Raw genomic sequence first — 24,759 nt, forward strand, 5'->3', positions numbered from 1 at the left:
CTTACACTACATCAGAGTAAGAGATTAATACTCAAGGATTTTCCCATTCCATGTCTGTTCATTTCATTTTGGAATCTCTGTTCTTGAAAGGCAAAGTTAAGGTTCTGTGAGTGCATATTTTCATTTCTGATTGGAACGAGAGATAGTTTCTAAAAACTATTTTACAAATGCTCCTGTCCCTTCATCCAAGAATTCCTCTTCCAGAAATCTATACTAAGAGAACTATCCAAAATATGGCTCAAAATGCAAAAATGCTAAGTATTTTAGTGAAAAACTGGGAATCTAAATACCCAATATTAAGGAACTGGCTAAATAAATCATGGCATATACAAATGATGGAATATTATGAAGGCATTAAAAAGTATTTATTTAGAATTTTTATTAACATGTCAAATTATTTACGGCATCATATTAATAAAATAGAACACGGAACTAAATCCAATAAGCTCTCAATGTTACTAAAAATAGTGAAAAAGGACTGAAGGAAATAAACAAGAACATTGACAACAGTTATCTCTGCTTCTTCTACACTGTCTACAATGAGTTTTTTAAATCAGAAAAACCATGCACTTTCTTCTTACTGATTAACTACAACAGATATTTGTGAGACCCTTCTAGTTAGTCAATTCCTGAATAACCAGGAAAAGCAAAACTGAATTCTAAAGCTAATCTTTTCATTCCAGATTACATTTTCCCTGACCTTAGAATGTACACCATTTTAAGCAAAAAAAAAAAAAAAAAAAAAAAAGAGGAGGAAAACATTCAAATGACAATCATTATTATAAATACAAATACAAATAGAAAAAAAAAAAAAAAAGCCTAGAAAGATTCCTGTGAAAATGATAACGGGAATCATTTTTGGTTGGCGGAATTATAGGACTCATAAAAGCTCTTTTTAGCTTAACAATTTTTATCACATTTTCTACAATGGACACCTACTACTTCTGTAGTAAAGTCTTTGCTGTTTTTCAAGAGACAACCATGAAGCAAATCACAGCACATCTACACAATGGAATATTAAGAGCCATTTTTAAAATGTGGTAGACTAGTAATAACATGAAAAAATTTTTGATACATATTAGCTGACCATACTATAAAACAGTATGTTCAGAATGATCCCATTGTTTTGTTTAAAAACAAACAAGCAAAATGTCTATGTATACAAAGAAAATACGTTGGAAGGAAATATGCCAAAATATTAATAGTGTTTTACCCTAGATGGTTGGATGGGACATTATTCTAACTTTCTTATTTTCACTTTGTATTGCGGCAAATTTTCCTCTGTTGAATATTACTTTTCAAATATGCAAAAAAAAAAAAAAATTTTTTAAAAAGCTACATTAAACAAAAAAGTCACATTGTTAAATAAGAGAGAGAGAGAGAGAGAGAGAGAGACAAAGAAATTAGCAAGAGGATCTTATCCAAAGATCCTCCAATTTCAAAAGGCTTTCCAGCTCCAACCCAGCTCTGATGTTTTTAAATCAAGCTGGCCTTCCAGCATCAGGAGCACAGTCAGCCTCAATCCTTCCTCCTATTTAAGACTTAGTAACGTTTCAGCAGGACACTGGCTCCCACAGCAAAGGTCACCCCTCTTGATGGGGCAAACATCATTGTCTGGAACCTTTAAACAAGACCCCGGTAGAGAACATCTGATTACAAGTAAATACAATTTATAATCACTGATGAAGGGGACACACTATTTATGTTGCAAATAACACACTAACTATAGAATTATATTCCCAGGCCTGGCAGAGACCTCTGAGATCATCTGAAGACAATTTCCAGGACACTGTCTTTAGGATGTTATGTAAATATTGACTAGAAACAATAACAGAGATGTCATGCTAGAGAATCTTAAGTAAACAGTTCAAAAGCCTGGTTTCCTGTTTATACAGTTTGAAGTCACTTTGTACTGCTAGCCACAAGGTGATTTAGCATTCCAGTTTAATCTAAGAATTTCTTGACTTTACATATAATAAAAGGGACTACAAAGAACAGCTGGAAAGCCACACAACACAGGAAGGAACAAAAACAAATCCACAGACATGTGTCTTCCAGCCCAAACAAGGAGAAATCTATGCAGCTAGACTATCAGTTCAATCTATTTCCAAATCACTGTCCTCGCTGTGACAGGTGGCAGAGTTACACACAGACGTGAGCACCAAGACTTCTTTTTCTGGGAGCAATCCAAATTCCTGTAGAAAAGCTTCGAGGTCCACAGCAAAGAAATCTTCCCCCAGCTGGTCAGTGACACGAACAAAATTGCCAATCAACTCACCCCCCTTGTAGATCAGCAGGGCCGGAAGGGCATTCCTGGTGAAGCGACTGCTGGCCCCAATGACTGAGCTCTTCACCCGGCAGAATTTGACAGCTGGGTACTCGGCAGCAAGGCAAATCATGCAGCCGTTCATGGCTTCGGTCCCCGGAATGCCGTCCTCATAAATATGGACCATGATGAGGGTGCTTTTCTGTTCTTTATCGATCATCTCTAAAAACCCTTCTCCACTGGGGATCTCAAACACCTGCTTGAACTGGGGCCCCTTGTGAAGCTGCTGCCGCATCTCTTCCATCCTCTGCTTCCGGTACTGCTGTAGAAACTCCTCGTCATCTCGGTCCTCATTCATCATGGCAAACTCCTTCAGAGTCATCTGCAGGACGACCAGCAGGTGAGCAGAACAAACACAAACTGAACTCTGTGACAATAGTTAACATGTACCGGGACACGTGGGTGGTTCAGGTGGTTGAGCAACTGACCTCGACTCAGGTCGCGGTCTCATGGTTTGTGAGTTCGAGCCCCCCATCGGCCTCTGTGGGGACAGTGCGGAGCCTGCTTGGGATTCTCTCTCCCTCCCTCTCTCTCCCTCCTTGACTTGCACACGTGCTCTCTTTCTCCCTCTCAAAATAAATAAATAAACTTCAAAAAAAAAATAGTTAACATGTACCACATGCTTATGTTACGTGAGCTCAGTACCATGCCAAGTGCTCTGTATGCATTAAAGCTCGCGGAATTCTTACGATAACCCCACTGGGAGGGGATTTCAATTGCCCCCATCTTACAATTGAGGTTCAAAGACTTGAGATTATCTGTACCAGTTCACGTAGGTACAAGCCCAGAATTCAAACTGGATTTTTAAAAAATCTAGTCTTTTGGTGGCTCAGCTGGTTAAGTGTCTGACTTTTGGTTTTGGCTCAGGTCACGATCTCACAGTTCATGGGTTGGAGCTCCACATGGGGCTCTGTGCTGACAGCATGGAGCCTGCTTAGGATTGATATTCTCTCTCTCTCTCAAAAACAAATAAATAAATTAATACATACATATATATATATATATACATATATATATATATATATATAGTCTTTCAGCTACTGTATTATAATGTCTCTCCCTCCAAACAGACATCAATTAATATCACTTCATGAACTTGTTTCTTTTGGTCAGTCTCAACAATAGATTATTTTATCTACTGTTTCATTTTTGTTGAAAAGACAACAGGATACTAAGGAATTTTAAAAATTTAAGAACACTCGTAATTCTTGCTCTACACCCTCCCCACACACACATATACATACAAAAAACACACAGTCACATTCTCTAATACCATATTTTGCTTTTTATTACCAGGCATATGCTGACATCATTTTTGCTTTTATAACAGCAGTTGTGGATGTACCAATTAAGCTATAACCTGCTCTTGCCACTTGGCATTATTACATCACAAATATTTCCCCCTGCTTCTCAATTATTTTTTATAGAATGACGCGTACTGTGCCATATTTTGCTTGACTTCCCCTTTTCTGGCACTGAGCTGGTTTCCAGCTCTGCTCTGCGGTACACAACCCAGGAGGACAGGGACAGAGCTGCTCTCAACCGCCCCATGCGGTCATGTGTTGCTTTATCTGCTCTAATCTCAGCATAAGGAAGCACTGTGAGCAGCGGGCACACAGCCCTGCCGCCAGCTCGAGACACAAAAGTTGTCTTCCTTCTCTGGGCCTGGTGCGGCAAGACATCCCCACACCCGGAACAAAGCCTACCTCTGCCCAGTCCGGCACCAATCAGATGGTGGAGGCCGGGGACCACAGTAGAGCAGGATGGACATTTCTGCGTCACGGCCAGCACAGCACCGTCCTTCTTCCCAGCCCCCTGCTCCCAGCTTTCCCATCTACCTCGGCCCACCAGAGTGCCTCTGAGCCATTATGGTCAGAAAGTCTAATGCCCTGAAATCCTCCTCCTGCTCCAGGCAAATGACTCCTCATTTAATCCTCTTATCTGCTCCCTGATCCTGGCTGGCATTCCCAGCCAAGAGCTGCTTTGGGCTACAGCCCAATGATCTCAGGCACTCCTTGACATTCACCCACGTTCAGAGGCCAGGTGGAAGGGGAAATAAAAGGTCCTTTTGATACAGGGCAAGTAACAGAGGGTCAGGGGCCTATTTCCAAGTATCTTCCAGAGTGTCCATTTGCTTCTACTGTGTTGCCTTGTTAAGAGTAAATTCTCATGAATAGGCTTCAGGTGAAACAGAGCAGCACCATGGAAAGAGCAAAAAAAACCTGGGTGAGAATCCCAGTGCTTATGAGCATTTACTAGTTAGATGCCCTGAGCCAAGTCCCCTCTCCTCTCAAAGCATCGGTTTCATCATCTGTAAAACAGGGATAAAACCACCAACTTCAGAGGGTTATTTCTGGCCCAAGGTAAGACTTCCATAAAGCACTCTGAATGGGCCAGGCACTTCGGGGGCCTTTGTACCCAGAGAGCACTGTGAGGTAGAGGGACTGACCTCACCGGACCCCTGACAAACCAGATTCAGAACAGAAGACACACCCCCACCGTCTCCAGTAGCAGAGCTGAGGTTCAAACCCCAGTGTGTCCGAGTTAGGACGTGACTCTACTTCCCCTGACACTACACAGCTCTGTGGAGGCCAAAGCAAACACCTGCACCTCTTGGATCACTGACCCCAGTTGCAACAGCCAGGAGCGTTTCTCAGAGAGGCCCGGGGGGGCTGCTAATTACCTTCCCACCGATCTTCTCCTGGAGCTCCTTCTGTTGACGTTGCTCCTCCTCTTCATCCAGATGGGACCTGCAGGTCATTGACAGCTTCTTGATCAGCCGTTCCATTTCCCGGCACTGCTCCTCCCTTTGCTCAGTCTCCAACTGTTTGAAGCGGCGCCAGTCATTTATCACCCCTTTTGGACCTGGGTCGATGGTGAACATGGAGGTGACCAAGAAGAGCAGGCAGAGAATTACGGACCAGCTCACATCTGTCTAACGCTTGCTCCGCCGACTGCACGGTAACGCTCACGCGGGGCAGCAGGGTCCACGTAGTGACGTCCACTGCAGCGTGGCTTGCGATAATTAAGGGGCCGAGCTAAAGGTCCGACATTAGGAGGCGCACTAAATAAGTAATGACTTATCTACTCAAAGGAAAATGAGGCAACTCGTAGAAAGAATGAGGTAGCTATAGGTTTTCTTGCCATAAAAGATGTTCAAATACATTAGGTCAAAAAAATAAAAAATAAAGAGCAAAATGCAGAACAATATCATGGTATGATCATCCAATTTTTAGAAAAGGAATTGCCTGTGTATGTACAAATACTCACAGGTATTCGTATATGTGCACGTACATTTGTATGTTCATAGAAAAAGGACTAAAGAAGAATAAGTCAACCGTTAACAGAAGCTGTCTCTAGCTAGTAAGCTCCAAGAGGACTTGTGAGATAGAACTTCTATTTTTTTCTTTCTACCTTAATACATTCTGTATTACCTGGATTTTTATAACAAGATTGTGGCAGGTTGTTCTGTTATTCAAGATACCCCCAAGCCTCCCTGCCCCTTGCCATGTAACTTGTAGGACCTCTTATGGGATGAGTACACGCATCCCCAGCCCACTGATGTTGGGTTTGGCCACGTGATGTGCTTTGGCCAATGGATTCTGAGCAAAAGATTTATGAGCCATTAGGTTTCCAACAGCCCTCTCTTGCTCCCTATACCTGGTCATGAAAAGGCATGTCCCGGTCAGGGGCTGCTCTTTCAACCCTTCCCTAGAATGACAGGACATATGAAGCAAAAGCAGGGCTGCTGACCCACACGAGCAGCAAGTAACACATTTGAGAAATACACCTTCACTCTCACGAGCCACTGAGATTTGGAGGCTATTTGTTACTGCAGAAAAAAATATAAAAATCTATGTGAGAAAAACTTAAAAATGCTACCAAGAAACACTAAGAAAGACCTGGTTAAATGGAAAAGCAATACCATATTCCTGACTAGGAAGACCCAACATCACAAGGGTGCCAACAACCCCTAAGTTAATTTATATATTTAATGTATTCCCATGTGTGCACGTTCCTAAATTTGCTTTGGAAAAGTAAGAAAGCAAAAGTTGAGGGGTGCCTGGCTGGTTCAGTCAGTACAGCACACAGTACCCAGTCTTAGGAACTCTATCCCATGTTGAGGGTAGAGCCTACTTAAAAAAAAAATTGGGGGAAAATGATGGCACAGAAGAGTACTGAAGGTCAACCGGCCCGACCACGTACTAAACATGTAACACAGTAATTAAAAACAGTGTGATGCAGCACAGTAAAAAACAAATCAATGAAAGAAACTACAAAGTATAGCTAAAGATAAAAATATAAACAGAAATTCAATACATGATAAGACTGACATTTCAAAGCAATGGAGAAAAGACAGCTAATTCAATAAATGGTGTTGAAATAGTGGGTAAAATATGAAAAATACTAACGTGAAGCCCTGCCACATACCTTGCACCAAAATGAATTCCAGATTAATCAATATTTAAGTGTAAAAAAAATCATAAAAGTATTTTAAAAAGGCATGGGAGAACTTTTTATAATCCTGGAGTGAAAAAAGACCTTTTCGGTAAGAAACTAAATTAAGAAACTATAAAATAATGCCTTCAGGTACATAAAAATAAAAATTTTCTGCCCAGAAAAGAACACAAAGTCAAAAGACAAACCACAAATTGGTAGAAATATTTACAGCTCATACCACAGATTAGTTTCCTTAAAACAAAGCTCCCTAAAAAGAAAAAGACCAACCACCAAATTTTAAGAATGAGCAAAGGACAGGAAACTCGCTCTTAAAGTTATAAAAGATGGGGCGCCTGGGTGGCTCGGTAGGTTAAGCCTCCGACTTCAGCTCAGGTCATGATCTCACAGTTCGTAAGTTCAAGCCCTGCGTCAGGCTCTGTGCTGACAGCTCAGAGTCTGGAGCCTGCTTTGGATTCTGTGTGTGTGTGTCTCTCTCTGCCCCGCCCTCTCTCATAAATGAATTAACATTTAAAAAAAATTGTTTTAAGTTATAAAAGAGGTTCAGTGTCCCTCTTGAAAAGGTAGGAAATAAAACTACAGTGAGTTACCATTTGTCATCCATTGAGGATGGCGAAGATCACAAATTCTGGTAACACAGTAGGAGGGCAAGTGTCTGGGGAAAAAACACATTGCTGGTTATAGATAAACCAGTGCCACTTCCACTGACAGCAATTTGGAAATATTAAAATGTAAAAGTATAAATATGCCATTTCTAGGAATTTATACTAGAATTGGTATATATTGGTATACATTTATACCAATATATGCATACCTATGACTTAAGTGACATCAAACAACTATTAATTTGAGAAGCCGGATTCAAAAGCAGGTCTGTGTTTACTGTGTGTGATCGGTCTGTGCATGCTGTGCACACAAGTCCGCACTGTGCACTGAGATGGCCAGAGCACACACAGGGAAATGCCGACAAAAGGTTATCTCTGGAAGTGGGACTGGAATTAGAGAGCAATGATCAGGAGACTTCTGACTGATACATATTTAATGGACATTTTTTTAAACCTGTTCCCTGGGCTCAGGGATTTCCAGTACCTGTGTTGACTGAGATGCCTTCCCCTGCCAACTCTGCATCTGCAGGCATCGAACTGCCGGCCAGGGCGCCACTGCCTCTGTCCTTGTCCTCGTGGTCGCTGTCCTCATCCTCACTGCTGCTGTAATAGTACTGGAGCTTCTCCCCCAGCAGCTTATCATCCAGGGTTGTCATGGCTCCTGAGAGAGGCAATGTATCAGGCTCTTTGCTGACGTGACCCAGACAGACATGAATCGGATGACTAGGGGCTCACTTATGCTGAGATCCTGCTATTTACAGGACCCTAACATTGACTTTTTTCATAAGCAGGACCTCAACAAATCCATACCATAATTGTGCTCTTTTTGTAGAAGGTAAAACTAAAGCCCAGATAAGGGAAGCTTCTTTGCCAAACTTCACAGCAAACGGTGGAGCTGGGATCAAACCCTAGGATGCTTGACTCCAAGAGACTGAAGGTGTGAGTCACTGTCTTCTGTAAACCATATCCTGTACTAATGTGTTAGCTAGGAGAAATCTGCTTACTGATCGGAGGTTTTATCTACATACTTTTTTTTTTTTTTTATCTACATACTTTTAGGGTTTTCTACCAACTAAGACTGCTGGGTCATTGAAAGTTGGGTAAGAATCCTCAGGAAAAACTCCAAACAGCAGCATCAAGAGCATGATGCTGAGTCACTGTCTAAGCCAATCACTGATCTGTCTCTTGCCCTCAACATCCCCAGTGGATGGATGGGCTCTGAAAGCCCTACCAACTCTGGTTAAAAGAAGAGCCCGTGATAAGATTTTACTAATTCCCAAGAGTTTAAAGGACAATGGTTAGAACCAAGAGCCTGCATCAGAAGAAGCCAGGGGCATTTGGAGAGAGAGGTGCAGCTTAGCCCCTCACAGGCCAGCTTGCCTTTCCAGCAGGGAGGGTGACAATTCTAGTCCTCTAAGTATCGAAATTCTAGGATTCCTTCATTAAAGACTTCTCACCCGGACTGTTAAACTCCGTTACAAAGTGGCTCTCCCACCCGGCAGGGGGCCTTGAAAGCAGGGACCTCCAAGGCCTAGCACCGGGCCTCCGCACAATTCACTAAGCACTTAAGGACACAGCTTGGATCGGACGGGAATGAGAGACCGCAGTAGAAGACAGAGAAGGTGCACAGGAGGCAGGGTTTACTGAGAGAAACGTGCAGGTACGGGGAGGGGTGGGGGTTTCGGGGAAACAGAACCAAACTTAAAGAGGCATGGCGACTCAGGCGGTGCAAGACCAGCAGACAGACCAGGTAGCGGTGTGCTAGGTGAGGGCGGGGCCTCTGAGGAGGATGGGGCCAGGGCGGGCCAGTGGAGAGGCTCCCGGAGGAGGCGGGGCCAGAGAAGGGCGCGAGGAAGGCGGGGCCTGGGCGGAGTGGGGCTGGGCTGGAAAAAGCGGAAGGGCTCTCGGAGGAGGCGGGCTCGTGGAGGGGGGGCGGGGCCAGCGGAAGGGCGGTGGAGGGGCGCGCGGAACCTTTGGGGGAGCCTGGTGGAGGTGGGGCCAGAGGAGGAGGCAGGCAGAGAAGTTGCAGAGGCCTGGGGGTCGAGGGGGATCACAGACATCACCGAGCACCGGCATTCCATCACCTCCCACACGTATTCCATGCCCGCCGCTTCTTCCCCACTGACCTCAGTGCAGTTACCCGGCCTAGGTCAGTCTGGACGCCTTCGGGCTGGCAGCTTCAGGGACTTCGAAGGAAGGGAGCGCTCGGGTGAACGAAGAGAAGTGGGTCGGCGCCTTGAGCACTAAGAGAAAAGCCGCCGGAGTCCCGACTGCGCGGACCAATGAGGCGGCCTTCCTGCGGTCGGGCAGACACGCTGCCCAATTAGGAAAAGCCTCCTCTGGTGGTTGAAGGAAAGGCTACGGGTCCTCCTTTGGGACAAAACACCTCGACGACGATAATACATTTCAATTTGCTTTGTTTTACTTTAAATGAAAAGCTACACTGCATATACCCAATTCTGAGTAGTAAGAAAAGTTTGTTTAGTTATCTTTGAAGTTTCTGAAATCATTTCACATGTGTTTTTCATTGGTTCTTAATAACATCGCGACTCTTATGACAGACTCAGACGTTAATTTGCCCCAAAATAAAAAAAAGCCCGGTCCTTGACAAAGCTATGTGAATTCCTGAACCGGATTCTAGAACAGAAAAAAGGACACGAACGGGACAACTAACGGAATGAGGTCTATTAACGATAGTAGTGTATCAACAGTTTTAATAATTGTACTATGGTTAAGATGTTAATCTTTGAGGATTCTTGGTGAAGAATATAGGGGAACTCTATGCTACCTTTGCAACTTTTTTTAAAACCTAAAATGATTTCAATTTCTGAGTCCTTATTAAGGTGTCCAGTACACAACCATAAAGTTGGAAGCTTTGTGCAAATTGAATCCTTCAAAACATCCTAAAACAATACACTCTAAAATAGGGCTCTTAATTTGACAGAGAGATTCTCAACTTGCGGTTCTACAACCACCTGAAATTGTCTGCAAATTTATTATACGGGCCCATTTTTCCGAGAAGCTGTTTGTTTAGACTATCAAGACTGAGAACTCCCCTCCCCAAATTTAGGAAAAATCATCCCATGGACATCCTATGGTATTTTTTTTTTTTTGTATTTTTGTTTGCAGAGTGAATAATCTTACCTTAATCAGATCGGTGTGAACAATTAACCAACTGGAGGATGCTTGTGATTTGCTTTAAGTGACAAGCCAGCACCCAGCAACAGAGCCTCTGCATGGCCCATTCCCTGTAAATATCTGTTAAATGAATGCTAGATGGATGCTTTGCTTTTAATTTTCTTGACATCTCCCTGAAGCAGGGATCTTCTTTATCCATGGACTGTCCTTTGTCCTTCAAAATTCACTTTAAATTGAAGGCTGTAATCCTCAGTGCTTCAAAGATCCTTGTTTCCCTGGGCAGGTTACCCTCCCACTCATTAAGAGAAGAAATTCACATCTCTTTCCCAAAATATGCAACACTCTCTCCTGGCTCAGTTTACGACCCTGATTCTTATTTCGCCTGAAAAACAGAAGCAATCAAAAGGGACTTGCACTTGAGGCCACCGTGAAAATATACCCACAACCCTTGCATCCCATCCCATGGGCACCCATTCGTGACAGAGCACCCATTCCATGAATCACTCCTGCAGTGAATCCTGCTCCTCCAGCCTAGTAAAGGACTCTGTTCCTGCAATTACCTCCTCTCTGACTCCCTGCATATTCAAACTTCCTTTCTACAGTGTGCTAATATGCTTTCCTGGTTCTCTTCCAAAAAAAAAAATCCTCTCAGATACCATTTTCCACCGTTCAGATAGTTAAATATCGGAAACTTTGACAACAGCATGACTGTGGGGAATGCATTGCTGGTGAGGTGTAAATTGATACAACTCTTATAGATGAGAAATATCTGTCAATATTAAAAAATATATACCTTTAGTCCAGTGACTCCCCTCCTGGAAGTTCTTCCTATAGATATACTTGCATGAACATAGTATTTCGTTGAAAAAAAAAAAAAAAAAAAAAGGAAGGTGGAGAACATTATGTATTAGTTTCTTGTCTTTTGCATAAAAAAAATATGGACAAATAGGGGCACCTGGACAAATAGGGTGGCTCAGTCAGTTGAGTGTCCAACATCAGCTCAGGTCATGATCTCACAGTTTAGGGGTTCAGGCCCTGCGTTGGGCTCTGTGCCTACAGCTTGGAGCCTGGAGCCTGCTTTGGGTTCTGTGTCTCCCTCTCTCTGCCCCTCCCCTGACCATGCTCTGTCTCTCTCTCAAAAATAAATAAACATTAAAAAAAATATGGACAAATAATGTTATTTGCTTATATATGCATAAAGAAAAGCACTGAAGAATACATAAGAAATAAAATAGTTATCTTTGAGAGACAGAGGCAAGTCAGGAGTGGAAGACTTTTTAGATGTGTTTATATGTGTATGTTCTAGAGTTTAAGAATAATTTTTTTGTAGTTAATACTCCCTGAAATGTCCCTTCTGGTGCATTTTTTTCTCTTAAATTTTTTCTTAACATTTTACTTTTTTGAGAGACAGAGTGAGCAGCGGAGGGGCAGAGGAGAGGGAGACACAGCATCCAAAGCAGGTTCCAGGTTCTGAGCTGTCAGCACAGAGCCTGATGCGGGGCTCGAACCCATGAACTCGAGATCATGACCTGAGCTGAAGTCAGACACTCAATCAACTGAGCCACCCAGGAACCCCCTTTCTGGTAGAGTTTTAAGACTGATTTTCATTGATGTCTCTTTTAATATATTCACTCTCCTGGTTGTATACGATGGAGGGATATATCTAGTGGTGTCCTCACTGGGAATATTGTTTGCATCTGTCAGGAATATGATTGTATATATTAGTTAGTTGCCTAACAATACTCAACAGGACTGCTGAACTTAGCAGAATTTTGGGGTGGTGTGTATTATGACGTTTCTGTTTAATGGGAGTACCATGTGTAATTTATAGTTCTTAAAGGATTTTACTTGTAAGATTTTATTTATCAGTAGATCATACTGAAAGTATTTTAGTAGGAAAACCTAAATCCATAGCTGTTTTGTGACTGTTAAAGCACTTGCATTTTTTTTTAAGAAAGAGAGAGAGAGAGCGTGCAAGCGGGGGAGGAGGGTAGAGGGAGAGAGAGAGAATCTTAAGCAGGCTCCACACTCAGCCCAGAGCCCCTGCCAAGGGCGTGATCCCATGACCCTGAGATTGTGACCTGAGCGGAAATCAAGAGTCAGATGCTCAACCTACTGAGCCACCCAGGTGCATTTGCCTTTTTTCAAGGGAAAATCTTGATCTAACCAAAAGATTTATAAACCTTTGTGAAACATATTTGAAAATTTAAAGTAACTGAATAAAATTCATATAAAAGTGTTTAAATGCCTTGAGGCATGGGCTTCAAGGCTTGCTCTACCCTTACAGTTTTTCCAGATTATGATGGAGGTAAAACAGGATTTGGTCTTCCACTGAGTTTCCCACCAATATTTTTGTAAATTTAGAACAAAATTGTCTTTGTCACTGGATTTTTTCTTATAGAAGTATTAAAAGTCTAGAGATGGTTCGGGGTGACATTAAACAGTATAAGGATTATTTGTAATAACGAGTCTTTTCCTTTCTTTCATTTCCTCTTTTTTTCTCTCCCCCATCCCCCACCTTTTCTCTCCCTCCCTCCCTCTTTTCCTTCCTTCCTTCTTTTTTGGGGTGTGTGTGGCCAATTTGTGGCAATTGAGAGTCTTTCTTATTTCAAAATTAAATTTGGGTATTAATAAATGTACAATCAATAATAATTATTTATATAATATTTATTTTTATTTATTTTTAATTTTTTACATTTATTTATTTTTGAGAGACAGAGGGAGACAGAGCACGTGCGGGGAGAGCAGAGCAGAGCGAGCAGAGAGAGAAGGAGACACAGAATCTGAAAGCGGGCTCCAGGCTCTGAGCTGACAGCACAGAGCCTGACGCGGGGCTCAAACCCACAAACCGTGAGATCATGACCTGAGCTGAAGTCAGACACCCAACCGACTGAGCCACCCAGGCGCCTCGATATAATATTTAGATACATGTCTCTACAGTTTTAAAAGTGTTATCTTTAATGCAGGCTTTAATTTTGTTAACTGAAATTTTCTTTAGATGTTGGGTTGACTTTAAGGAGCAAATTTCTTTCTTTTTTTAAATATTTATTTATTTTGAGAGAAGGTGAACAGGAAAGGAGCAGAGAAAGAGGGAGAGATAATCCCAAGCAGGCCCATGATGACAGCACAGAGCCCATTGTGGCGCTCAAACTCACGAACCCGTGAGATCATGAACCTGAGCCGAAACCAAGAGTCAGACACTTAACCGACCGAGCCACTCAGGCACACCTAAATTTCTTTTTAAAGTTTTGATTAAGGCATCTGAGAAAAATCAGAAAAACTCTTTGCTTTCATAACTTTAGTAACTATTTTTCTTTAAATAGCTCACACACTTAAAATGTAAGGAGCACAAGTTTTTGGTTTTTTTTTTTTTAGAAATATTTGAGTTTCTCTTATTTCATATACTTTTAAATCTCTATAAGCCAATCAAAATGGAGCTTCATTAAATTTTGAGATCTTATAATAACAGATATAACCTTTATTCTGTTAATATGGTAGATTACACAAGTTGATTTTCATATACTAAACAAACTTTACGTTCCTGACATAAACCCAATTGGATATGGTGTGTGTGTGTGTGTGTGTGTGTATACACATATATATATATATATACACACCTACCTCAGTGGGTCTAGCAATAGTCTTCCCATGGCCTTGTCAACATGAAAATTGGTGCCCTGAAGACCTGCCTGCATGGTCACTCAAAGGCTTCCTGTCTGCGGTGATGCCAACGACCTCCACAGATTCCTGTGTAGCTCACTTGCAGTCCGGAGACTTGCTTTCTGCTGGCTAGCAACCAGTTCCAGCCTGGGCAGACCAGCGAACATCCCTGCTGTCCAGCGGGCTGAACTTCAACTTCTGCGCCGAAGTCTGAACTACAGTCTTGGTAAGGGGGGGCTCTTTCCAAGTAGGGAAGGGAGCCATATGGAATTTCTCTAAGCCACAGGGTACCATATGGCATTTCCTTTTATCTTATGGTCATTTATTAGATCTTAATAATTCTTTGTGTGAAACTTCCCCTGTATGGTTTGTGTCTCCCGACTGGAGATAAAGAGGTCACTAGTTCTAGTCCACACTCCGGGAAAGGGGATTACTCAGAGCATGAATAACAAGGGTGGGCGGGGAGGTGTATCAGTCCCTGACAGTGGTCTGGACCAGGTGACTTGCTTCTAAGTAATAATGACAAAAGAGATGGGATCTTGCTTGCTTTCAAGATCAGGTTACAAAAGATTGTGACTTCTTTATAGCCACCCCTCCACTCCTCCTTCTACCCATCCCCCCCACCCCGCCACCCAACACCTGACTTACAGCCTCCTCCCACCCCCTGCCCCCAGTCTCCGGCTCCTCTTGGTTGCTGCTTAGATGAGCCTAACCACCATACTGATTGTGAGAGTTTCACATGGCAAGGAACTGAGGGCAGCCTTCAACAAATAAAAAAACCGAGGCCCTCATTCCAACAGTTCGGGAGGAACTGAATCCTGCGAACAATCCAGGGAGTGGGCTTGGAAGCAGATGCTTCCCCAGGTGAGCAGGGAGATGACTAAGGCACCAGCCACCACCTGTGAGACCTGAAGCACAGGACCCATTGAAGGTTACATGCAGATTCCTGACCCACAGAAACTATGAAATTATTGATGTTGTTATACTAAGCCACTAGGTTTTTGGGTAATTTGTTATGTGACAATAGGTAAGTAATACAAGAGTTATGCAAATTTTTCTTTTGATCTTGTATCTGTTTTGATAAATTGTACGTTGAAGGGAATTTGTCCATTTTTAAGTTAAGACTGTGTAAGTCCAGTTTATCCATTTCTTTCAGAGGTAGGCCAGGCATACGAATTTATTTACTCATAAAATACTTGAGAAACAAAAATCTTATGTGCACACAAAAATATGTATACAAATGTTCATAGCAGCTTTATTTGTAATAGTAAAAAATTTGAAACAACCCAACTGCTCTTCAGTGGGTGAATGTTTAAACAAACCGTGGTACATTTACTACTCGGCAATTAGAAGGAACAAATTACTAATACATGTGACAATTTGGATGGATCTCAAGGGAATTAGGCTAAGTGAAAACAAGCCAATCTCAAAAGGTTACATCCTATATAATTTCATTTATATAACATGCTCAAAATGACAAAATTATAGAGATAGAGAACAGATCAGTGGTTGCCAGGGGTTAGGAATGAATGAGGATAAGGGAAGGGAATGGATGTGGATGTAAAGGGGTAGCAGGAGGGATCAATGAGGTGACGGAACACTGTTACCTTTTTCTTTTTTTCCAGTTGTTATCTTGGGAGTAGTGGTGATTCCACAAATCTACATGTGATAAAACTGAATACAGCTACACACACACACACACACACATGTGCACGCACATGTGCAAATGAGTGCATGTGAAGCTGCTGATATCTGAATAAGGTATGTAGATTGTTACAAATGTCAACTTCCTGGTTTTGATATTATACTATAGTTATGAAAGATGCCAGCATTTAGGAAACGGTGTGAAGGGTACACGGGTCCTCTATTATTTTTCCAACTTCCTGTGACTCTGTTAACTATTTCAGAATACAAAGTTTAAAAAAAAGAAAAACAGTTGAACTCATCCAGTCTCTTGGGTTACAATATCTATTTTAGATAGGCACCCCACTCCCACCCCAACTCTCCATCCAGTTTTCATGAAGGTTCGCTTTTTAGCAAAGACCTTAAGAAAGGGAGTATCTAGTCATGAAGACATCTGGTGAGGGTGGGGGCAGAAGACTTAATCCTTAGAGATTAGCAAGCATAAAGGCCCTATGATGGAAGCATGCCTGGTTTGGTGGGCAGTAAGGTTGGAGCATAGTAAGCATAGGAGCAAAGAACCAGAGAAAAGGCTTGGGCTTTCAATCTGATGATGATGCATTTGAAGGGTTTTGAGCACAAGAGTGAAATAATCAGACTTAACAGTTTAAAGGGATCGTTCTAGCTGCTGAAGGAAGATGAGGGCAGAAGCAGGGAGAACAGGAAGCCATTCAGGCTAATTCAGGTGAAAGATAGTAGTGGCTCAGACCTGGGTGGTGAGAAGTGGTCAAATTCTGAATACATTTTGAAGGTAGAGCGGACAGGATTTGCTACTGGACTAAGAGGGACGGACAGTGATTGAGGGGGAAGTATCTGAAATGGGGAAGACTGGAGGTGTAGTTTGGGGAGTGGGGGGAATACCAGAAACTCAGTCTGTGACATGTTAAGTCTGAGAAGTTTCTTAGGGATCCAGACAGGGATGTCTGGCAGACTGACCTATCTAAAACTGCCCACGGTGCTGAGAATTACCACTCCCACCTTACAAAATCTCATCAGTGGGTTACATTATATTCATTCTGGTTTTACTCCTCATTATCTAAATTCACCTTTTACTTCTTGTCTATCTCTCCAACTATAAGTTTCACGAAGTTAGGGACTAGTTCACTCCTGTATCCTTAATGCCTGGTACATAGTAGATTCTCATAAAAAAATATTTGTTGAATGTCTCCGAGAACCATATGGGCCTGAACGTTTGACAATGGATGTTATTTAATACCTTGGCTAAGACAGGTCCCAAATCTATTTTCATTCATTATAGCAGTGGTGCCCAAACTTCTCTGCACATTGGAAGCATTCGGGGAGCTTTAAAAGTACTAATGCCTTGGTCCAACCCCAGAGATTGTGATTTAATCGGTCTTATGTGTGTTCTGGGCTTTGGGATTTTTAAAATATCCCTAGGTGATTGCAATGTGTAGGTAAGTTTGGAACCACTGCACTGTGGAATTTTCAATTGTATCTTAAAGGAAATAAAATCTTCCTGGAATTTCATTTCCTTAAGTTTCCTCTCTTTTGCTTGGATCAACTATCCATGTTTCTTCCTCTTCTTCCTGATCTAAACTGTCACTCCAGGGCTTATACAAGATTACATGTCTCACAAATAAGGGTCTGTTCTCAGCAACAAGATCTGGGACTCTAAGCCAAATCTAATCCACTATAGTGTGTAGATGTCTAATATCTTCTCTCTACAACAAATCGTCAATGGCTGTCTCCTGCTTTCCAAATTCACCCCTCTCTCCCTCCATCCCTGCTTGGCCACCTCTAAACACGTCTTACCTAGATTGCTGACCTGGCTTCTCTGCTGGTCTTTCTCCAGCATCACCTCAAACTGCTACCAAAGTGATCTTTCTAAAACCCCAAATTGTTCAGATCATCTAACTTCCAAGACTCCCTAACAGTCTTTTTATTATGGTATTCAGTGTCCTTCATAGAGATCCCTGCCTACCTCATCTAGTCATGTGAATTCAGGCAAATGCTCTCCCTTAGTCTTCTCACCTGTAAAATGGTGACAATAATGGTCCTAGATTTTAATATACCTGTAGCACTTAGAACTGTGTCTGGAACATATTAAGTGCTCTAAGAGTTACGTAAACTATTCGTTAAAAACTCCTTGCATTGTAACACTTATAGCTAAAACAGGTTCCAATCGTCACCCTCACTCACTGCCTTTGGGAGGTAGAACAGACTTGAGTCTGACTCCACTACTTTCTAGCTGTGAGCCTTGGGCAAGTTACTTAACATCTCAGATAGAAAATAGGGATAATATCTATAGAGAAGAACTGTTCAGGTACAGAGTGGGTTGTCGTGAAGGTAGGGTAGGTGCTTGGGTGTTTATTCCCGTCTCTGCCTGGTGACCTGTTATTCAGCCTACAAAATCTAGCCTGGGATCATTTCTCAAAGAACCATCTCCTCTGGAGGCTTACCACCACTACCATCTGCCCCATAATTTACCTTTTGGAGTTTCCATACACCCTACATTAGAACATAGCTCACTGAGCTGGTTATTCAGATCTGTCTTCCCCATTTTCTACACTGTGAGCTTCCAGAGGAAGGGTTCGTGTTTTATTGAACTTAATGACCAGCACGGACTAGGGCTTATTACATTTATGTATTTGTCCTATTTCCTTCCTCACCTAGACTGTGAACTGCTAGTATTATCTATGCCCTCATTTCCCATACAGAAAGTACTTTATCTATATTTTAATGACTGAAGTGACTGGATTACAAAATATTTCAACCTTCCTGGTCTATTCATTCTTCAGATCCTTCCCAGGAACGTACGTGTGAGGCAGGCAATTATTTATTTATTTTTAAAAGATTTTTAGGAGTGCACCTGGGTGGCTCAGTCAGTTAAGCATCCAACTTCGGCTCAGGTCATGATCTCGTGGTTTGTGGTTTCGAGGCCTGTGTCAGGCTCTGAGCCGTCAGCACAGGAGCCTGCTTTTGAGTCTGTGTCTTCCTCTCTCCCTGCCCCTCCCCTACTCACGCCACTCTCTCTCTCTCTCAAAAAAAAAAAAAAAAAAAAAAAAAAAAAAAAAAAAAAAAAAAAAAAAAAAAAAAAAAATTAAAAACGTTAAAAAAAAATATTTTTAAGTACAATCTACCCCTCAACGTGGGGCTCAAACTCACAACCCCAAAATCAAGAGTCGCATACTCTACCAACTAAGCCAGCCAGGCTCTCTGAGGCAGGTGATTATTTAAATCTCAAGGAGTATCCTGGTAGCTTAATTAAGCCAAAATGTATACCAAGGATATCAATATAACTAAAATGCACCATGAACTTAATATTGACACTAAAACAACTTTTAAGGTGGACAAATAATTTTATTTTGTGCATGCAAATACATGTCAAGTACTGCAAACTTTTTCCATCAATTTTCTCTCAAACACTGAAAATCATGATGCTCTATTCTGTGAACAGCCAAAGCTAATTATCTCTTCACTTCAGTGCTACAGCAAAAACACACAGAATTCACTCTTTGCTATTCACTATCATCACAACCCTCATTGTTCCATCTCTGCCCTCCCCCCATATACAGGCCTTTAGAAATCCTAGCCTTCCCCCATTTAATCCTATTCCTATAGCACAAAGGGAAACATTACAATTTGGAAATTCAAATTGAAATAAATGGAATAGAATTTATTCCCATATATATTCCCCATTTCATTGTACAGAATTATTTTAAATTATAGTTTTAAATAGAAGCTGAGTATATGCCTTAAAAATGAGCATTAAATCCATCTTAGAGATGGTGCCTGCTTTTTACATGATGGGTGTACACCATCTTTAATTTCATTTACATTTCAATCGAACAATAGATTTGCAAAGAAAATGTCTAATACAGACGTAAAAATATTCACACTAGAGCTTCACAATCGGTTGTACAATTGACAAACAGGCCTCTTTTCCCAAACTTTCCAGCTAAGCAAATTTATAAAATGTAATCAATGCAACAAGAAAAACATTTCTCTTTCACTTCCAGGGAAAAGAATATGCAATAAACAGTATAAATGCAGACAGCAGTTGCTGCAAGCTAACCACGATACTCCCAAGTGGCTGTACAGTGGATATGTGCAGTACAAATAAAAGCCACATGTGTTGTATCACAACTACAGTATAATTGTTTGCCCAGCTAAGAGAATGCATGCACTTCCATGCCTTGGGTTATAAAGTGAGGCCTAATTCTCGACAGATTGATGGAATATATGCAAATGACCTTGGCTGTTGGCAGTACTAAGTGCAGCCAGTGTCTATGTTCCACTGGTTTGAGGATATTTTTAAAATTTTATTTAAAAAAAGAAAAATTGCCAATTTTGGATTTGGGGGAATAACTGCTCTTGGAGTAGAAATAAGACTCCACTCAAATGTGGGGTGTTCTGATCAGTGGCCTTGACTCCTTGTATTCCCTTGCCAGCAAAGGGATACAAAGAAACTGCTAGTAAAAAGGAACAACTAGCAAATGTATTCAATTTATCCAGAAAATGGGATACTCCTTGAGCACGTTCATTTGTGTTCTGCTTCTGCTTGCAGAAGGGGTTCTCATGAAGGAGTTACAGTAAGTGATCCCATCAACACTCTTCACTCACTAAAACACAAGAAAAGTTCTTCCAGGAAACTAACACATAGTTGCAATGCAACTTTTCCCTTTAAGCCTAGTTACCAACACTGGTGACAGTCTGCTCAGGAAATGACACAAAGAAGCTAGGGAAGAAACATTCAGATTCAAAGTTGAAATCACATGCTGAATCTGAATCTAATCATTACAATTGCACCCCTGCTAACAAGACAACACAGGCTTTAACATCTAAAATGCAAGAGCAAGCTAGATGGTTTTTAAAACAACGTTTTCAAATATTTAAATGATCCCATTTTAAATTCCTAGAAATAGCTGTGCATCTTCTTATTTTCTCAAGGCAGCATATAAAATTGGGATGTGCTTTATATACTTGGAATCAACTTGAAATTTGAGTGAACGGGACTAGATCCATACAAATGGAAAATTTCAGTTCTCGTACAGGAGGCGAGGTTTCTTTTATAATTCTCTTGTGAGAGTAAGTAACTACTAGGAAAAAATCAGTGCCATCGACCCAACGAAGTACTACCTTCTCTTGAAAATTATATGCACAACCTTCATGCATGATACTTGCTTATCACATGGTACTGAAAGGAAGTCATGGCAGGACAGGCAAGGGAATCTGCTCTGGTCAGGCACCAACTAGACGAAATACATACATAATCTCAGAATTTATAAAATGAAACGATACTACAAAAGAGAACTACTGAATTTAGATTCACAGAATCTGAATGAGGCACATGGACTTCAGAATGGGACTCAGAAATGGAAAAACAAAAATGTAAGAAGTAAACCAAACACACAACCCACCATTTTCCCACTTTCCAGACCTCAGACTATTTTTTCCTAATTGAACCATAGGCACCACACGTAGTTAAATTACCAACATCACACATTTCCTCTCCTATTGCCTTATATACTGATTTCAAACGCATGTACATCACATGTTGGTAAAAGGGTCAAATGACAGGGAATGTACCCAATTTTAAAAAGTCACATCCTAGGTCTGATTCATAATTTTTTTCCTCTTGACATCAGGGAGTAACTTTTTGAAGAAGGATCAGAAAGACTGCTCTTTCTTCTAAAGTGGCAGAGAACCAACATCTTTCCCTCACATTAAACCCACCATGAGAAACAGAAGATGGCCATTATATAAAGGATGCAATACAGAATAATCCCAACAAAGAAACAATTCCTATGTTGTTAGTGAGAACGAGAGTAAGTTTTTAAGAACAGGGAGTTATTGTTTTATGGGATCACCTGCTGCAAGACAAGCATTATTTTAATATAAATGTTCTGAGACATACCAATAAGGTTGGCAGGTATATACATACACTGATGCAAATGTAATTTCACTGGACAAGTAGGCAAACACCTAAGCAGTTTATCCCAAACCCCTCCAGCAGAGCACAACCAAGTTTCAAAATTTCAATTTTAAAATTAAAAAGATAAGGTTAAATACACAAGATCAATTTATGTAGTATATATTCACCCTCAGAACGTGCTGAAGATGTTTTGCGTAGTTCTGTTGCACAGAGGGTTCTTTCCCTGAGGGCACATAAGGAGCTCTCAAACTGTTAATAGGTCTCTATTTTGTAACAAAATAGCAATTTTAAAATCTTAAAAAAAAATACATTACCTTCAACATGGAAGATCTCACTATTTAAATATCCATGAAATAGACATACTGGTTTGCATATCCTTTTTGGAAATACAAACAGCAAATAAAGTACATTGGAAGCATTTTAAATGTAATAAGCGCATATTTATAGAAGGGTTCTGATATAAATTATATAACAATCATGTTCCTGTAATATCCTAGGCTAATTTATAATGTCAGAAATAAGTTAATGTAACATGGTTTAAAACTCTTGTTCCTATTCATTTCAGGTTACAGAGTGAAATAAATAAAATGTCTTTGTAGGGATAGGGAGCACTGGCCATGGCAAAAGGGTACAGTACTAACCAAAGGAAACGAAGTCAAGGCTACTGTGCTGTTATGCTACAAACAAACATCCTCATACATTTGAATATTAAATAAATGTGTAAGATCTTCCATACTGACACCAGAATATCAAAACTACCCCTTTGTTTCTCAGGTATATTTACAACTTATCAGTCACCTTATGAGCATGTTCATTAAGACAGGTATCAAACACCAGCATTTACTCATTCTGATCAAGAAATTTCAGGGAAATGTCAACCCTCCCGCCCCTGGAAATGTGCACAAAACTTTTTATCAAAATCTTATCTGATACAATGCTGTGGTTTTGTAAAACAACTAAATAGCTCAGACGACCAATAACATGATCCTGTTTAAGCATCTTGCTAGCAGGAAAAGCCCTTACATACAGTACACCTGGTGAAAGATCAGCTTGGCTTAAAATATTCCAGTACAATTTTCAGAGTAAACAACTTCACAGAAGTTAATTAAAAAAAATAATAAAAGTCAAACTAATCTTAAAGAAACTGGGGAAAAACGAAGACGAACTATAGGTGAGATCACCAGGAAGGAATGCCCAGTTTTTGTTTCCAAATGTCGACTGAAGTTTAGGTTTCAAAAATACCTCCCCCAAATCTGGGGCATGGCTGGTTGAACATACTGCATGCTTCCAGATGCCAGGTCCAAACACTTTTCAGTCACATTTAGCAGGGCAGAAATTACTCATGTTTTTAAGTACGAATAAAGGTTAGCCAATGTTCTATTATTACATGGTTCATAGTCTTATCAACCTAACGGTCAGAGAACAAGGAAAATTAAACGCAACGTGAAGTAACAATAAACAATACTTAACCAAGATATTGCAATGAACATCCAAATTAATCAGTTTAAATAAAAAAAACCCAGCAATACCATCTTGTTAGTCAGTGCAAACGCTACATACAGGGTTTTCTCAAGAAAGCTGAAAGCACCTGATTCTTTTGCCAAGTCATCAGATTCAATAATGTACAGGCTTAAATCTGCGTTTTAAAAAACTGCCATTACATTAGTGCATAATTTATCAAAATTGTAAAAACGATTCTGCATAACTTAGGAGAATTTAATATCTAGTACATCAGCTGAAAGACTTAGGCACTTGGTTATATATTTAATTACTTACTTCAACAAGTAGCCTGTGTATAAATATTAACAAAGCAGAAACTAGGCTTGAAAAATGGAAAATTAAAAAAAATTTCAATGCTACAGATAAAAGCACTGCACCACACTCCTACATATAATGCAGTAAAGAAAGCTAGTATATAACCCTGTAAAATTCTATGGTAAGAACATCTAACTCCACTCTTCAAAGTAAAAAAAGAAAAAAAAAAGAAAAAAAAAGAAGGAAAGAAAGAAAGAAAAAGAAAAAAAATCCATGCAAAGTCCCATGAAAAAGATAAATAAAGCAGCTGGAATGAGATGGAAATTTCTCTCAGCAAAACATAAAATAGAAATAAATAAGTTAATTAAGTCTACTTTCACTAGATGTATCATTGTAGGATCCTGCTAGTTTAATAACTGAGTTGTTAATTTTCTATAGAAGCCATTTAAAATAGGAAATGGCTCAGTTACTGCACCGGATTGCTACAAACTCATAAAAAGCTGCTTGAAGCTTAAGTTAAATGTCCAAATTCCAATCACCTCTGGAAAGTGAACGTGTTACCCTAGTAAAGTAAATTTTCTTTTTTTTCATAATGCTAATGCAAGAGGGCTTGAAGTATCAAAGAGTCCACAGGAAATGGATGCCCCCGGTAATATCTTTTTTTAAAAAAAATATACATTATATAATATATATTATATATATAAAAAGCTAGTGTAAATGCTTCCATGGTATGGTCACAAATTTGAAAGATGAACCTCCTTTCAGCTGTTAACCATCTTCCCATTTGCAACAGGTTTTAAAAAGTCGTTTTTATCTTCAGACATAACGTGAGTTTTCAGAATGAGGTTGCCAACACTGACAGATGTGGTGATGGGGAGGCAACTTGCATTGCTAATGGACACTGGGAGTGGCTGGCTAAAGCAAGAAGTTACCGGCAGAATTGTTTTTTGCTCCTCCCTGAGAGAAAATAAAGGACATTGAAAACAAATTAGCTTTAAGTGAATAACCCTTTAAAGAATAACTATACATGCTTAATATTAGTTGTAACAAACTTCAAAAGCCCCTAGTAAAGGCATGTATTTATCACTAAAAAATATCAGCAGTCACTAAAAAAGTCCCTTTTTCCAAAAATCATATTTAAAAAATTAAAATACTAGACGGGCACCTGGGTGGCTCAGCACTGGGCCTACTTGGGATTCTCTCTCTCTGCCCCTCCTCTGCTCATGCTCTCTCTCTCAAAA

At 40.5% G+C, this 24,759-nt stretch overlaps 2 protein-coding genes across 5 annotated transcripts in view; both read right to left on the bottom strand.

Moving 5' to 3' along the window:
- Window positions 1-341: 341 nt before the first annotated feature.
- Window positions 342-9,709, bottom strand: PDCL (phosducin like). Its single transcript, XM_019421223.2, has 4 exons — window positions 9,516-9,709; window positions 7,874-8,050; window positions 5,010-5,191; window positions 342-2,648 (listed from the first exon to the last, which is right to left on the bottom strand). The coding sequence occupies exons 2-4, from the start codon at window positions 8,043-8,045 to the stop codon at window positions 2,097-2,099; spliced, it is 906 nt and encodes a 301-aa protein (XP_019276768.2). The 5' UTR covers window positions 8,046-8,050; window positions 9,516-9,709; the 3' UTR covers window positions 342-2,096.
- A 9,458-nt stretch (window positions 9,710-19,167) lies between these two features.
- Window positions 19,168-24,759, bottom strand: part of RC3H2 (ring finger and CCCH-type domains 2) — a 51,996-nt gene continuing 46,404 nt past the window's right edge. For 3 of the 4 annotated variants that reach the window (XM_019421219.2, XM_019421221.2, XM_019421218.2), the window contains one exon: window positions 19,168-24,475. In XM_019421219.2, the coding sequence (XP_019276764.1) occupies window positions 24,280-24,475 (196 nt within the window). In that variant the 3' untranslated portion in view covers window positions 19,168-24,279. The remainder of the gene's footprint in view (window positions 24,476-24,759) is intronic. The other variant, XM_019421222.2, reaches the window with a different exon arrangement.

This window comes from Panthera pardus, unplaced genomic scaffold (assembly GCF_024362965.1).
Source record: "Panthera pardus isolate Hobbes unplaced genomic scaffold, ASM2436296v1 HiC_scaffold_20, whole genome shotgun sequence".
In the NCBI taxonomy this organism is placed as follows: Eukaryota; Metazoa; Chordata; class Mammalia; order Carnivora; family Felidae; genus Panthera; species Panthera pardus.